We start from the raw sequence: 17,052 nt of genomic DNA, 5'->3' as shown, positions 1-17,052 counted from the left end.
CGCCATTCTTATGTGTCACTATCAACAATGTCGCTTGGCCTCATTTTATGAGACATTGAGGAGAGGCTTGAAATTTAATTCAGGCGATTGGCGCAAAGTCTGTTGATCAGGGGCTTTACGCTACCGCCCCCTCCTCTTCCCTCTGTCGTAAAGGCAAATGGAAGACTGTCAAAAGCGCGCGGCGTACCCGAACAGTCACCCATCCAAATACTGGGCACACACGATGTTGCTTAACTTCGGTGGTCTTACGGAAACCGGCATATCGGCTGTCGCGCCGACCACTGAAGGGTTGGATGAAGAAACCCTTGCTAAGGGGTGGGGGAGCGGCTAACAACAAGCAACTTTCGCATTGGAACGCAAGTGCGCATCCCTTACCGTTCAGCACTAGAGGTCATTTATCAGCGTAGCACACCGCCGGAAAGGTAGGCGTACGGCCTGGCATCCAAGTCGACATGGTATCAAATCTGCAGTGCAATGGCTTCAATTTATTTGTGACATCAAAGTAAAATAGAGTTGGTATTGACGTCACATGACCTTTATTTGCAAATAGTTACAAAAACTTCTCGAAATTACGCCCTCCTGCTTGAACGTACGCCGTGAAACGAATCCTGAGTGTTTATCGCACCTTTTCAAACACCACTGCTAAAGTGAAGACTGCCTCAGAGACTTCCATGATTCGCGCTATCAGCTCTTCATCCGTCTTCATAGTGCGTGTCTGCCCTTTCCTCGCACTAAAAGCACTCATTTTTCCACCCGTTCCGCACACCACCAGGCCTAAGAGTATCCTCGTGTGTTGACACAATGAGTCAGGGCGGATCAGACTCTGCAGGTGCACAGGTATCGACCTCTGTGAGACGTGGTATCAAACAGTGTTTGCACTTCCAAACGTAATGCGTTTCCGTCCCAGAAAACGCCGGAAGAAATTCCGTGGTGTCGTCCTGCCTGGAATTCCTGCTACCATTTCGACCTGAATGCAGGGTTGTATGCCTACCTTCCAGGCGGCGCGCGAAAATTTGCTTGTTACGAGCAATTCTAATAGACCACTCACTTTTTACACTCATTTTAGAGACACGCACTATAGAACTTCATGACTCCCTCTCGTGCAGGGTCCATTTGATGTGCTAGTAACTAATAGAAGACACACATCAGCCACATTCAGAATAGTCCTGCACAGAGAACTTGGATGGCCCACGGTAAACAGGAGACCCTGGTTTGAAGTGTGATCTGAATATCAAGAAATACTTGGTCAACCCGAGCTGAGGAAGCTACTGTCTTCTGAGTATCACGAACGAAAAAAGCAAGCTGGGTTTCACAAGATCGGTGCTCGCGGAAACAGTGTTGATTCCTACGTAGGAGCTGTTTAGTTTCCACGAAGGTCATCACTGACAAGCGCAATATACATGCAGATTCTGTTAAGAAGTTCACCTCAAATATTTCCAGAACCTTTTAAGATACCATAAGTCTGTATTCACCGAGGTGCATTGCGGAAATGTCCTCACTAAAGGAAGTATAACGTCTTTTCCTGGTTATGTTGGTTACAGAGATATTGTACCAATATCATTTCCGCAAATGGAACTATAGTGAATTCTGCTGGCAGTATCGTAGTCGTGACAGAGACGAATTCAAAGCCGTTTCACTCTTAAAACCCCGATTACTAATTTCGGCCGCTCTCAAGCCTAGCAGCCTAAATAAATTACCTTTCGATATTTACTTGGCGCAACACGGGACTACGGAGATACGCTTCGAAGAAAACTTAGAAACATTATATTTCGTGGAGAAAAGAGTGCAAACGAATTTGATACAAGAATTGGAGATATACAACGACGTTCACAATAAACCTGACTACGTCGTAAATAATCAACTGGAATTAAGAACCCAAATGTGCCTCCAAAATTTCATACAACTAATCTGAAGTAATAGAAATAAAAATTCGTAGGGAAAATGTTCATTGGCCATTACCAGAAGCTTTCATCCATGAATAATTAAATGTGTAACTTTAAAATGAACTATGCTGCGAAGATGCATCTTGGCAATAGCTCCAAAAGTATGCCATATCTATGCACATACCGTGTTCTTTGACACATCAAACATGAGCCCATGTAAACAAATGTATCCGCCACCGCCATGTGCTTAGTTTACCTCATGACACAATATGGATCAAAAAAGAGAATCAACCCTCTCTCTTAGAATATGTACAGAAGTAAGTACAATGTATGGAGCTTATATAAAGCAAAATATTTTGTGAACTATGTAATAACAAAAACTTAGTTATATTTTACGGCACAAATGTAGAACTTACCAAAAAAGGAAGACAGTCGTCTGACGTTGGGGCTTTCCTGTACCAGTGATGGTATGATGTTATTTGGAGATTCTCCTATTATTCTATTTACATATGTTCGCAAGCTTAACTGCGTTACAGAATTATTATTATCTGTTAAATGTTGTAATGATTTATTGTAGGACCACATTTCTTAACAATTTCTGTGTTTGATTGACTGAAAAAATCGTATCGTCCAGTTTAAACATTTTGGTTTCTTTTGCATCAGTTACTCACGAAAATAATGTACTTTTTGTCATTATTACTATTATTAAATTAGTTCATAATTTGTATTTCATGCCGAAGCTTAGATAATTATACTGCATGATCACAAGTATGACTATTTTGCAGCGAGTTTAGCTGCTGGGCATGAAAACAGACGTGCTCACCAGGACCCTATAACCATACCGAGCCACAGTGCTTAATAGAGCCGTGCGCTACCTAAGTACTGCCACATAAAGGCTAGTCGGGGATTTGGATTTGCATTCAATCACTAGGGACGTCGCAGGCTGTGAGGTACGAAGACGCGGGCCACTGTGATCGAGGGTGCCATTTCAACAAGAATGAACAGGGTGAAGCCGCGTACGCTCCTCGAATATTGCTTATTCTTACAGACCTCCCCTCCACCTTTCACAGACTGCAGTTTCCCGTATGAGTTGTACACAGTGTTTCAAAAAGCACTTTACAATTTTGAAAATTCATATAAATTCATTCATAGTACCTACAGAGGTAATTGAAGTGTCAATTTGTGGGGAAATACATCAAGTTTTGTCTCGCGTAGTTCGCTAGTGCTTATTGCATCGTAAGGAGCGTTAGCGACAGTTGCGTTAAAGATGTCTGCCTTCACTGGACCCGAGCGTGCTAGCTGTGTCTTTTGGATTTTAGACTCGAAGTCGGCGACAACAGTTCAGCGTAATTTCCGAAGCAAGAAAGCTGAAGATCTTCCTAGTAGGCCTACAGTTTATCAGTGGCATAAATGTTTTGTGGAAAAAAGGTGTTCGGTAAGACACGCGAAATCATCAGGTCGTCCAAGCACATCTGACGACGTCATTGAGGGAGTGAGACAACGTTTTGTCAACAGCCCTACGAAATCGACCCAGCACGTATCTCGCTAACTGCAAATTTCACATACGACTGTTTGGCGTGTGTTGAGACACACCAAACGACACCACACCAAACCAAACCAAAACACACAGCTGGCACGCTCGGGCCCTGTGAAGGCGGCCATCTTTAACGCAACTGCCGCTAGAGCTCCTATCGGTGCGATCTGGCACTAGCGGCCTTTTTTTTTTGTGGTCATCAGGCTACTGACTGCTTTGATGCTGCCCGCCACGAATTCCTTTCCTGTGCTAACCGCTTCATCTCAGAGTAGCACTTGCAACCTAAGTCCTCAATTATTTGCTTGACGTATTCCAATCTCTGTCTTCCTCTACAGTTTTTGGCCTCTACAGCTCCCTCTAGTACCATGGAAGTCATTTCCACATGTCTTAGCAGATGTCCTATCATCCTGTCCCTTCTCCTTATCAGTGTTTTACACATATTCCTTTCCTCTCCGATTCTGCGTAGAACCTCCTCATTCCTTACCTTATCAGTCCACCTAATTTTCAACATTCGTCTATAGCACCACATCTCAAATGCTTCGATTCTCTTCTGTTCCGGTTTTCCCACAGTCCATGTTTCACTACCATACAATGCTGTACTCCAGACGTACATCCTCAGAAATTTCTTCCTCAAATTAAGGCCGGTATTTGATATTAGTAGACTTCTCTTGGCCAGAAATACCTTTTTTGCCATAGCGAGCCTGCTTTTGATGTCCTCCTTGCTCCGTCCGTCATTGGTTATTTTACTGCCTAGGTAGCAGAATTCCTTAACTTCATTGACTTCGTGACCATCAATCCTGATGTTAAGTTTCTCGCTGTTCTCATTTCTACTACTTCTCATTACCTTCGTCTTTTTCCGATTTACTCTCAAACCATACTCTGTACTCATTAGACTGTTCATTCCGTTCAGCAGATCATTTAATTCTTCTTCACTTTCACTCAGGATAGCAATGTCATCAGCGAATCGTATCATTGTTATCCTTTCACCTTGTATTTTAATTCCACTCCTGAACCTTTCTTTTATTTCCATCATTGCTTCCTCGATGTACAGATTGAAGAGTAGGGGCGAAAGGCTACAGCCTTGTCTTACTCCCTTCTTAATACGAGCACTTCGTTCTTGATCGTCCACTCTTATTATTCCCTCTTGGTTGTTATACATATTATATATAACCCGTCTCTCCCTATAGCTTACCCTCTACTTTTTTCAGAATCTTGAACAGCTGGCACCATTTTATATTGTCGAACGCTTTTTCCAGGTCGAAAAATCCTATGAACGTGTGTTGATTTTTCTTTAGCCTTGCTTCCATTATTAGCCGTAACGTCAGAATTGCCTCTCTCGTGCCTTTACTTTTCCTAAAGCCAAACTGATCGTCACCTAGCGCATTTTCAATTTTCTTTTCCATTCTTCTGTATATTATTCTTGTAAGCAGAGCTGTTAAGCTGATTGTGCGATAATTCTCGCACTTGTCAGCCCTTGCCGTCTTCGGAATTGGGTGGATGATGCTTTTCCGAAAGTCAGATGGTATGTCGCCAGACACATATATTCTACACACCAACGTTTTGTTGCCACTTCCCCTAATGATTTTAGAAATTCTGATGGAATGTCATCTATCCCATCTGCCTTATTTGACCGTAAGTCCTCCAAAGCTCTTTTAAATTCCGATTCTAATACTGGATCCCCTATCTCTTCTCAATCGACTCCTGTTTCTTCTTCTATCACATCAGACAAATCTCCACCTTCATAGAGGCTTTCAATGTATTCTTTCCACCTATCTGCTCTCTCCTCTGCATTTAACAGTGGAATTCCCGTTGCACTCTTAATGTTACCACCGTTGCTTTTAATGTCACCAAAGGTTGTTTTGACTTTCCTGTTTGCTGAGTCTGTCCTTCCGACAATCATATCTTTTTCGATGTCTTCACATTTTTCCTGCAGCCATTTCGTCTTAGCTTCCCTGCACTTCCTATTTATTTCATTCCTCAGCGACTTGTATTTCTGTATTCCTGATTTTCCAGGAACATATTTGTACTTCCTCCTTTCATCAATCAACTGAAGTATTTCTTCTGTTACCCATGGTTTCTTCGCAGCTGCCTTCTTTGTACCTATGTTTTTCTTCCCAACTTCTGTGATAGCCCTTTTTAGAGACGTCCATTCCTCTTCAACTGTGTTGCCTACTGCGCTATTCCTTATTGCTGAATCTATAGCGTTAGATAATTTCAAACGTATGTCGTTATTCCTTAGAACTTCCGTATCCCACTTCTTAGCGTATTGATTCTTCGTGAGTAATGTCTTGAAATTCAGCCTACTCTTCATCACTACTATATTGTGATCTGAGTCTATATCTGCTCCTGGGTACGCCTTACAATCCAGTATCTGATTTCGGAATCTCTGTCTGACCATGATGTAATTTAATTGAAATCTTCCCGTATCTCCCGGCCTTTTCCAAGTATACCTCCTCCTCTTGTGATTCTTGAACAGGGTATTCGCTATTACTAGCCGAAACTTGTTACAGAACTCAATTAGTCTTTCTCCTCTTTCATTTCTTTCCCCCATTTCTGTCAATTGACAGAAATGGGAGAAAGAAATACAGTAGAAGAAGAATGGATAGCTTTGAGGGATGAAGTAGTGAAGGCAGCAGAGGATCAAGTAAGTAAAAAGACGAGGGCTAGTAGAAATCCTTGGGTAACAGAAGAAATATTGAATTTAATTGATGAAAGGAGAAAATATAAAAACGCAGTAAATGAGGCAGGCAAAAAGGAATAGAAACGTCTCAAAAATGAGATCGATAGAAAGTGCAAAACGGCTAAGCAGGGATGGCTAGAGGACAAATGTAAGGATGTAGAGGCTTATCTCACTAAGGGTAAGATAGATACTGCCTACAGGAAAATTAAAGAGACCTTTGGAGAAAAGAGAACCACTTCTATGAATATCAAGAGCTCAGATGTAAACCCAGTTCTAAGCAAAGAAGGGAAAGCAGAAAGGTGGAAGGAGTATAAAGAGGGTCTACACAAGGGCGATGTACTTCAGGACAATATTATGGAAATGGAAGAGGATGTAGATGAAGACGAAATGGGAGATACGATACTGCGTGAAGAGTTTGACAGAGCACTGAAAGACCTGAGTCGAAACAAGACCCCCGGAGTAGACAACATTCCACTGGAACTACTGACGGCCTTTGGAGAGCCAGTCCTGACAAAACTGTACCATCTGATGAGCAAGATGTATGAAACAGGCGAAATACCCTCAGTCTTCAAGAAGAATATAATAATTCCAATCCCAAAGAAAGCAGGTGTTGACATGTGAAAATTACCGAACTATAAGTTTAATAAGCCACAGCTGCAAAATACTAACTCGAATTCTTTACAGACGAATGGCAAAACTAGTAGAAGCCGACCTCGGGGAAGATCAGTTTGGATTCCGCAGAAATACTGGAACACGTGAGGCAATAATGACCTTACGACTTATCTTAGAAGAAAGATTAAGGAAAGGCAAACCTACGTTTCTAGCATTTGTAGACTTAGAGAAAGCTTTTGACAATGTTTACTGGAATACTCTCTTTCAAATTCTAAAGGTGGCAGGGGTAAAATACAGGGAGCGAAAGGCTATTTACAATTTGTACAGAAACTAGATGGCAGTCATAAGAGTCGAGGGACATGAAAGGGAAGCAGTGATTGGGAAGGAAATAAGACAGGGTTGCATCCTCGCTCTGTATATTGAGCAAGCAGTGATGGAAACAAAAGAAAAATTCGGAGTAGGTATTAAAATCCATGGAGAAGAAATAAAAACTTTGAGGTTCGCCGATGACATTGTAATTCTGTCAGAGACAGCAAAGGACATGGAAGAGCAGTTGAACGGAATGGACAGTGTCTTGAAAGGAGGATATAAGATGAATATCAACAAAAGCAAAACGATAATAATGGAATGTAGTCGAATTAAGTCGGGTGATGCTGAGGGAATTAGATTAGGAAATGAGACACTTAAAGTAGTAAAGGAGTTTTGCTATTTGGGGAGCAAAACAACTGATGATGGTCGAAGTAGAGAGGATATAAAATGTAGACTGGCAATGGCAAGGAAAGCGTTTCTGAAGAAGAGAAATTTGTTAACATCGAGTATAGATTTAAGTGTCAGGAAGTCATTTCTGAAAATATTTGTATGGAGTGTAGCCATGTATGGAGTGAAACATGGACGATAAATAGTTTGGACAAAAAGAGAATAGAAGCTTTCGAAATGTGTTGCTACAGAAGAATGCTGAAGATTAGATGGGTAGATCACATAACTAATGTGGAAATAATGAATAGGATTGGGGAGAAGAGAAGTTTGTGGCACAACTTGACCAGAAGAAGGGACCGGTTGGTAGGACATGTTCTGAGGCATCAAGGGATCACCAATTTAGTATTGGAGGGCAGCGTGGAGGGTAAAAATCGTAGAGGGAGACCAAGAGATGAATCCACTAAGCAGATTCAGAAGGATGTAGTTTGCAATAGGTACTGGGAGATGAAGAAGCTTGCACAGGATAGAGTAGCATGGAGAGCTGCATCAATCCAGTCTCACGACTGATGACAACAACAACAACAACAACAACAGCAACAACAACAACTCTTTCATTCCTTGTCCCAAGCCCATATTCTCCTGTAACCTTTTCTTCTACTCCTTCCCCCACAACTGCATTCCAGTCGCCCATGACTATTAGATTTTCGTCCCCGTTTATACACTGCACTAACTAGCGGCCTATGCGAGACAAAAGTTGATGTATTTCCCTACAAATTAACACTACAGTCACCTCTGTAGGTACTATGTATTAATTTATATGAATTTTTAAAGTACTTTTAGAAACACCCTGTATTTTCAGTTATCGTAAATAAGGCAAAGGATCGACCTAGTGCGTACTGCTTCTCCCACGGACATCTATACGTCGGTTGCTCTCAGTTTGGTATGTTACGAACTACTTTACTTAATGTTGGTGATGCACCTACAGATTCCCTCTGCAGGTGTGCCCCAGGGCTCAGCCCCCTCTCCTCTACCTCCTGTACACGGCAGATATGCCCCAACCCCCTCCCTCCAGTATACCTCTTGCAATATGCCGATGACACCGCAATCCTCACCCTCGCTCCTACCATCCAACGGTCCCAACGCCTTCTCCAGAATCACCTCGACATTTTTGCCGTGTGGTGTACCCAGTGGCTCCTGAAAATCAATCCTTCGAAAACCCAGGCAATCATCGTAGGTCGTACCACTCGCTCCTTCCGGCTCCTGAATTTCTCCCTTACTGTCTGCGCCCGTTCTGTCCGCCTCACCCCCACCTTCACCTACCTTGGCCTCACCATTGACCGTCACCTCACCTGGATCCCTCATCTCCGCTCCATCCAATCCAAAGCCCACAACCGCCTGTGACTCCTCAAACTCCTCTCTGGCCGGACATGGGGGTTGCACCCCTCTACCATCTTCCACACCTACAAATCCTTAATCCTCTGTTATGCCAGTCCTTCCTGGATATCTGCCCCCCACAAATTATATAAGTCCCTCCAGATCCTCGAGCGTCATGCACTCCGCCTCGCCTTCCATATACGCCTCCCGTCCCCCATGCTGATCCTCTACGACCTCATTTCTTTCCTCCCAACTGCTCCCATTCCTCGAACATATCCGCATACTCTACAGCTCCTGCCACCTTGATCCCTCTCACCCTCTGGTTGCTTCTCTCCTCTCCCATCCCTGCCCCCTGCCATGTCTTCACTGTTGTGTCCCCCCTACCTTCCATCTCTACACCCTTCATCTCCTTTCCCAAGGTAGCTTCCATCAACTCCCCCTCTAGGATGATGCCGTCTCTCCCTCCATTTATCACTCCTATCAACTCTGATCCTCACCCCCCCTCCTTTCCACCATCCTTTTCTTTGGCTCCCTCCCCCCTTCCATCTTTTTTTCCCCACCTACTCTCTCTCTGCCCCCCTTCTCTCCCCCAAGTCCTTTTACATTTCCCTCCTCTGCTTTTTCCCATTCCCTCTTGTCTGCCCCGCCCCACCCCCAGTGGGTCCTCTCCCTCCTTTGGTTCCCCCCCTTTCGTTTATCCTCTCCTCCTTTCTTGTTTTCCCCTCATCTGTCCAGGTCCACACCCCCATCTGCCCTAGGCTATGGTGTGTCCTCTTTGTGCTGACATTTTAGTGCAGTGTTTACAGTGAGTGTTCAGTGTTGTGTCTTTTCCGAAGAGTTGCGAACGGCCATCATACTGGCGCTGGGTGTGATTTTAAATCTCTTGCGAACAGAAATCAGACTGTCGCCATGTTTTTTAACTGTCTGTCTAGTATGTTACCTGTCTGTATCCTGTGTATTTTTATTCGCTTTGCCAACCCTTTGCTTTATGTTTCAACTTTCCCCAATTTTCCGCCGTTTTACAATTTAAGTCCCCGTTTTATCGCCTGCTTTTATTGTTTCTTAACTTCTAACATTTTAAAAAGTTTGTAGGCTGCAGAGCAGCTTAATAAGCTGCTGCCAGCCTGCACCCTTCAGGGGGAATCGAAATACAATAAAGCAAAAAAAAAAAGAAAAAACCTACAGATGTGATCTTCAGTTCTCATAATTTCCTTTATGGACAGTTCGTAATGTCTACACTACTATCTCTATTACATGGGACTGGCATTTACTCGATATGTCACTGAAAAGGCAGATAACAGTATTTCATTAACAATTAAAGACGAATAAATAAACACTCAGGGACCGATGACCGTAGCAGTCTGGCCCCTTCAATCCCACAAACCAACCAACCAAATAAACACTCACATCCCTGCACACAGGGACGGGTCGAGGAGGAAGAAGAGGAAGTGGTGGACCTGGAGAAGGGGGAGGAGGGCGAGATGTGTGCAGTATATGTGTGGAACGCAGGTGGGTGAAGTAGTGAGGAAGAGTATAATACACACGCGGTGTTCGGAAATTCCCGTTACAAGCTCTTAGGATTTGTAGAGGGGTGTGAGTACATAATATTTTGTATAAAATCCCGTGTCCGGAAACGTACCGTTTCTGTGCTACAGCCGTTTGAAAACGTGCTTTCTAGTTAGTTTTTGACATATGTGTCTGCTTTGTATACAGTTTACCTACTTACAAAGAAAAACAGGCACTGCAACACTTGTCGGGCGAAGCTAGTTCATTACAAAATACAACAGAAACGCCACTAATGTCCTGTGTAATTTCCTCAGTTGAGCGATTTAAGAAGTTTTGCAGCTCAGCTCTCACTCATTTCAATATCTGTGGTTTTGGCATCCGAGCATCGGTCGAACGTAGAAATTTCCTAAAGAACTTGAGTGAAGCCTTTAGAAATACAGAATTTAATATTTCGGTCATAATTCTGTCGTCATCCGTTCGGTGCCGTCATGGTCAACGAGCATTTCGCAGACGACGTGTTCCATTAACTGGTTTCGAGAAGGAGCTTTTTCACATTCATGAGGTACAATCTAGCTTTTGAATTCATTAGAATGTTCTTGCGTAACTGTCCTTGTGCCAGTTTAGTCGCCCTTCAGCTTTTGTGCGTAAGTAATGATAGAGCTCCGCTTTAATCTGCAATGCAATGTCATTCAACTGCAGATTCGCTATTGGAAGAGGCGTTTAATTTACGACTATTTCATTTCATACCATTGTATTTTGTTGTTTTCATCCTCGCTGATTCCTCTCGTTTTGTTTAATGTAGTAAAAACCATTATGTACTGAAGAGTATTAACGTAATCAGAATGAGATTTTCACTCTGCAGCGGAGTATGCGCTGATATGGAACTTTCTGGCAGATTAAAACTGTGTGCCGGACCGAGACTCCAACTCGGGACCTTTGCCTTCCGCGGGCCAGTGCTCTACCAACTGAGCTACCCAAGCACGACTCACGCCCAGTTCTCACAATTTTACTTCTGCCGGTACCTCGTCTCCTACCAACCCTCCTTTCTTTCAGGAGTGCTAGTTCTGCAAGGTTCGCAGGAGAGCGTCTGTTAAGTTGGGAAGTTAGGAGACGAGGTACTGGCAGAAATGAAATTGTGAGAACGGGGCGTGAGTCATGCTTGGGCAGCTCAGTTGGTAGAGCACTTGCCCGCGAAAAGCAAAGGTCAAAATCCATGTCAAAACACAGTCATATTATATAGCGCAAATGAATAGTTACAGCACATGAAGACAACTCTGCATGAGCCGTTCAAAAAATGGTTCAAATGGCTCTGAGCACTATGCGACTTAACTTCTGAGTTCTAGAACTTAGAACTATTTAAACCTAACTAACCTAAGGACATCACAGACATCCATGTCCGAGGCAGGATTCGAACCTGCGACAGCAGCTGTCGCTCGGCTCCAGACTGTAGCGCCTAGAACCGCAAGGCCACTCCGGCCGGCGTATGAGCTGTAATTGTTCATTTGCACTTCGTAATATCAATATATTTGACATAGTTTTGTATTTTTGGAAATACCGGTTTGACTATCTGGCACAATGACTTGAAAATGGGTCCTGGCTCGAAACAAGTCATCGAGTAAATAAAACACGTGAAATATGTAAGTTTGGCTGTTTTTTTGTTATATTGAATACGATAATTTTTTTAAGCTGTATTTCGCAGCTTTGTCATAATGAACGAAGGTGTTAATTTAGGAGACAATTTTATTTGTGCTGTTAGTTTCTGTCAATGAGGATCAGCTAACTCATCTGCGGAGACAACAAGAAAACATCGTGACACATCATACCACTAGTCCTAAGAGGACTGATGTACAACCAGACGTAAAAGAATGTACAAACGTCTCAAACAACAACAAGCAGTAGTAGCAAATATATAAAGTCATGATTTTTCTTCTTATCAGACAGTGTACGGTCCAGGTTTGTACTCTAAATTTTTTTAAAAAAAGGAATAATACCCTTCCAAAGCTATTACTTGTACGTGTAATTTTGCATTGCCGTACAATGCATACTGTCAAATCGTGTTATTTAATCCTTATTTTTCAAAATAACTAGCTGCAATGCTGCCAACCGTAGGAAACACTCACCTGCGTGGACACGTCTACCTGGGTCGTCTGCGGACCCCTGCCGCCGGCACCTGCAACACAAACAGCAGAGCATCAGTCTGGGTCCAGCTGCCACAGTGGAGGCGGCACGCCAGTATACAGGAAGCTGTACGCTCAGCCAGCTGCAGAGAAAGGCACGAGAGTACTAAAGTGATGTTGTTATAGCTTTGATGGACGAATCACGTATTGCTCGCTTGAGGTGCATCAGCAAAAGACCATCACAAATGATCCTTGCAACATGAGAACTGTTTTCTTATTTTATTTCCTACAATAAATCACTGAGCAGTAGTGTAGAGGCATAGAAATCCAACATGTTATATCTTCCACTAATGGGAGGTTGCTACTGCAGGGCTTTCTTAAAGGGTGGTGGGCCATGCATTTAATTCAGAGAAATGAACAGTTTAAAGCCTTTCATGGTACTTTCACAAATAATGGTTGTAAAAAGTACAAAAAAATCAGGTACGTAACAGCGACAGATACACGAACAAAAATAATCATTTCATTTGGATACTGATTAACATGGTAATTTGTTAATTTACTCAAAATGATGCCCAAAGTTCTCGACTGAAAAAAACTGTAAACAAATACGTAACTTCACATGGAGACGGGCACTTTGACATAAACATGATGAGCCTTGCTGTGCTGGTACTGCGAACGGCTGAAAGCAAGGGGAAACTACGGCCGTAATTTTTCCCGAGGGCATGCAGCTTTACTGTGGAGTGTAGCCATGTATGGAGTGAAACATGGACGATAAATACTTTGGACAATAAGAGAATATAAGCTTCCGAAATGTGGTGCTACAGAAGAATGATGAAGATTAGATGGGTAGATTACATAACTAATCAGGAGGTACTGAATAGAATTGGAGACAACAGAAATTTGTGGCACAACTTGACTAGAAGAAGGGACCGGTTGGTAGGTTATGTTCTGTGGCATCAAGGGATCGCCAATTTAGTATTGGAAGGCAGCGTGGAGGGTAAAGGAGACCAAGAGATGAATACGCTAAGCAGATTCAGAAGGATGTGGGTTGCAGTAGGTACTGGGAGATGAAGAAGCTTGCACAGGATAGGGTAGCATGGAGAGCTGCATCAACCAGTCTCAGGACTGAAGACCACAACAACAACAATATGAAATCGGTAGCACCTTACTGACTAAACAGGCAGTTTTGGAATGTTATAAGGGTACAAAAACAACGAGGGCAACAAAGAAATCAATATCAGTAAAGTGTAACACGTTAACAAAATAAACGGTGATTTTTTCCACTGTGTACTAACTCTTGGGATTGGTCGATGACAGGATACGGAACAAAAAAGGTTTAATGAACTTATATCCGGAAATGCATGGTTTCCATGCTACGGACCATTTATTCAATCATACGTTGTTACAGAGACTGCGGTCTAATGCAGCCAAAGTTACAGTATGTGTTGAAAATGGTTTCCATATGCTTCAACGCATCCGTGTACGCTCCGTAAATGTTCTGTCTCACATGTTCACATCGCTCAGGCGCCATCCGAACAGTGTCAAAAGCAGCATGAATACGCTGCTCCAGTGTCTCCAAATCTGGAATGGGCTCTGCATACACGACACTTTTAAGATGGCTCCATAACCAGAAATCTTACGGCTTGAAATCCGGTGAACGAGCAGGTCATGCAACTGGACTACCTAGTCTGGTCCATCGAGCAGGAAAGACACGACTGAGACGTGTCCGGACGTTAACGGCGAAGTGGTCTGGAGCACCATTGTGCAGCAGCTACACGACCCTTCGAATAATCGGTGGCACTTCCTCCAACAGGTGAGGAAAAAATCACCCTCGTGAAAGGCCGGTTGTTCTGGCCTGTTAGGCGACGTGAAATCAAGACTGGTCCCAGAATACGGTCGTCAAGTATCCCGACCCACACGTTCAGGCTGCACCGATGCTAATGATACCATGAGGGTTCTGAATACTATCCCACAGATGACTTATGAATGTTGAAGATACCACTCCGCGTAAAGGTGGCCTCATCTGTGAATAGGATGGATGACACAAACCCGGGATCGTGGTGACAAAACCGCTCCCAATGTGGATAGTCTGTCGCTAGTAAGCTCTGCACACATTGTAAGTGATAAGGTAGTAACAATTGTCATGTAGAATATTCCACACGGTCGTCTGGCTTGTCCTGTACTGGCGGGCCAAGTGCCTGGTACTGACACGGCGTTCACGTTCCAAAGTGCCAACATTTTCCCCCACGTCTGGTGTCCGAACATCTGATTTCCTGCTTCCTTAAACGATACTGTCTCAGACACACGGCGAACCACGGTTGCAAACATTGAATACTGTGTTTCTTGATAGAACCTTTCCGCCCACCGCCCGTTGCCATTTGCTTTCCGTAAGTAAACACCATGTTGACAAGCTCTCAATTGGAATACGGAACTATTGTGTATAACGCTGTCTCACATCCACTACAAGGTGAGTCAGCAAGATAAGTGAATTGGACACAACGTAACTTATTACTTTAGCAGGAGAGGGCGCTAGGGCAGGACGTATTGGTAACAGTACCACTCTCTAGGAGGAAACCATGCATGCTATAACTGTGGCTGCACGGTACAGCGCGTATTAGATTGAGGTCTCTGTAACAAAGTACGATTGAATAAATGGTCTCGAGAATGGAAACCATGCATTTTCGGACACAAATTCATTAGGCCTTCTTTCTTCCGTATCCCCTCATCGATCAAACACTAGAGTTTGTACACTATGGAAAAAATCACCCTATACAAAGGGAAGGCAGTGATATATGAAGGATGCTGGGTCTCTTACGCCATATTTTTCGAAATATCGAACTTAAAAGTACGTATGAAAAATTATTCCAAACTGTTGACTTTAATTTTTTAAATATAAGAAGCACGAAAATAGCAAACGTAGCCCGTGGTGAAGTGAATATAAGAAACGCGGATGAAGTCCTGCCGCACCCATAAATATCTTGTTTCCATTGAAGTGCGTCATCATAATATTTTTACCGATGATTACAAAACTATTTAGAAGAAGGAACAACATGCTACCTAAAATTCACAGTATAGGTACTAATTCATCTACTGAAAATGGGATTCGAAAGCCTGACTGTCAGCGCTGCGAAAGTGTTTCTTTTGTCACTTTCCTCATTCATACAGAATTCTTTTTTCAAAGTACTCTCATTCTGCGGATTGAGTTGTAAGTTCTGCAACCATTTTCGACAGCGAAATTACCATGTGAACGAACCCCGTATCCTTTCAGCGGCCATCATAACTGGACTAGTATTCGAGAACGCCGTGATTGGAATCCGTGCCCGCTATCCAGACTATGCGGCTGTCATTTGCCTACAGTGCTTTAAGCGAATGCCTGGTCGTTTCTTTTCAAAAGAACATCGCCGAATTCCTTCCTCACTGCTGTCGAGCCATCGTCGGCGGTACCGTGAAGAGAAGAGTATGTTTCTTTTCCGTAAATTCGTGAATCAACAACAGCGACCAAACTTTAAATTGTTAGTCCTTAAAAAAATCTCCGATCGCATATTCTAAAGCTAGTTGGAGGAGATGAAAAGCTTTTGGATTTGCGGTCGGGTGGCAGTACTGAAATACATGATGGTGTCCAAAATTTCCTCAAGATCGAATTTTGCACACAAATAGTTACGAGTGCCCTGAAATACCGCTAGGTGTCACCCCCATATACCCTTTTTGAATCAGTGAGGCAAGTGGCTACAAAGTACGTCGATTAGTTGACTGAGAGCTTATTCCATTACATTCTGTAAGTTTGTGGCTTGCCATGGCGGACCTAAGAGAACAGTGTGTCTGTTTAAAGCTTTGGTTTAAACGCTGAAAAACTGCAAAGGAAACGCACCTAAACTTCGCTGGAAGGTTTTTGAAACCTTCAGGCCAGACAGAGCTCAAATTGGTATAATGGTTCAAAAACGGATGAAAAGCGACTGATGATGATGATCGTTCTGTGCGGCCTTCAAATTGCTTCATTTCTGAAATGTGAGGGAACTGATTCTGAAAGATCTTAGCCATATCTTCCAATACCTCTGCATCACATTGGGAATCAGTTGTGGCTCATGTGAACGTAATGTCAGAATAATTTAATATGAGGAAGAGTGTGGCGATGTTTGTGCCACGATTGAGTTAAGATGATTAGAAGCAATATTGACAAATCGCATCAATTCAGAAAATATGGTTCTTCTGAGATATAAATCAATGCCATACTTTTATACTTCCAGAAGACTTGTGACACCGTCCCTCACAAGCGACTTCTATCAGATTGCGTGAATACGAGGGAATGGCCTCCGTCGTGCGCATGAATTCGTGATTTCTCATCAGGAAGTTTATAGTTCGTAGTAACCGCTGGCATGTCATCGAGAAAAACTGAATCAAGGGTACAAGAGCGGGCCTTCCGCCATGAAAGCCCATATCGATGATGTTTCGTCGAATGGTTCGCACGCTGACCTTGTCGATGATTGAAATCTGCAGCAATTCGCGGAAGGATTGCACTTCTGTCAAGTTGAACGATTCTCTTCAGCCGTCGTTGGTCCCGTTCCTGCAGCATCTTTTTCCGACCCCAGCGCTGTCGGAGATTTGATGTTTTACAGGATTTCTGAGATTCACAATACACTCGTGAAATGGTCG

The 17,052-nt window shown here is 43.2% G+C and overlaps 1 protein-coding gene across 1 annotated transcript in view; it reads right to left on the bottom strand.

Annotated features, from left to right (window-relative positions):
* The window catches only part of LOC126335960 (uncharacterized), a 1,093,560-nt gene that overhangs the window by 613,134 nt on the left and 463,374 nt on the right, over positions 1–17,052 (bottom strand). The window contains exon 2 of the mRNA XM_049999436.1: positions 12,406–12,455. Within this exon, the coding sequence (XP_049855393.1) occupies positions 12,406–12,455 (50 nt within the window). The remainder of the gene's footprint in view (positions 1–12,405; positions 12,456–17,052) is intronic.

This window comes from Schistocerca gregaria, chromosome 2 (genome assembly GCF_023897955.1).
Source record: "Schistocerca gregaria isolate iqSchGreg1 chromosome 2, iqSchGreg1.2, whole genome shotgun sequence".
Classification (NCBI taxonomy): Eukaryota; Metazoa; Arthropoda; class Insecta; order Orthoptera; family Acrididae; genus Schistocerca; species Schistocerca gregaria.
Note: the sequence above shows the minus strand (reverse complement) of the source record. Positions and strands in the feature narration are given on the sequence as shown.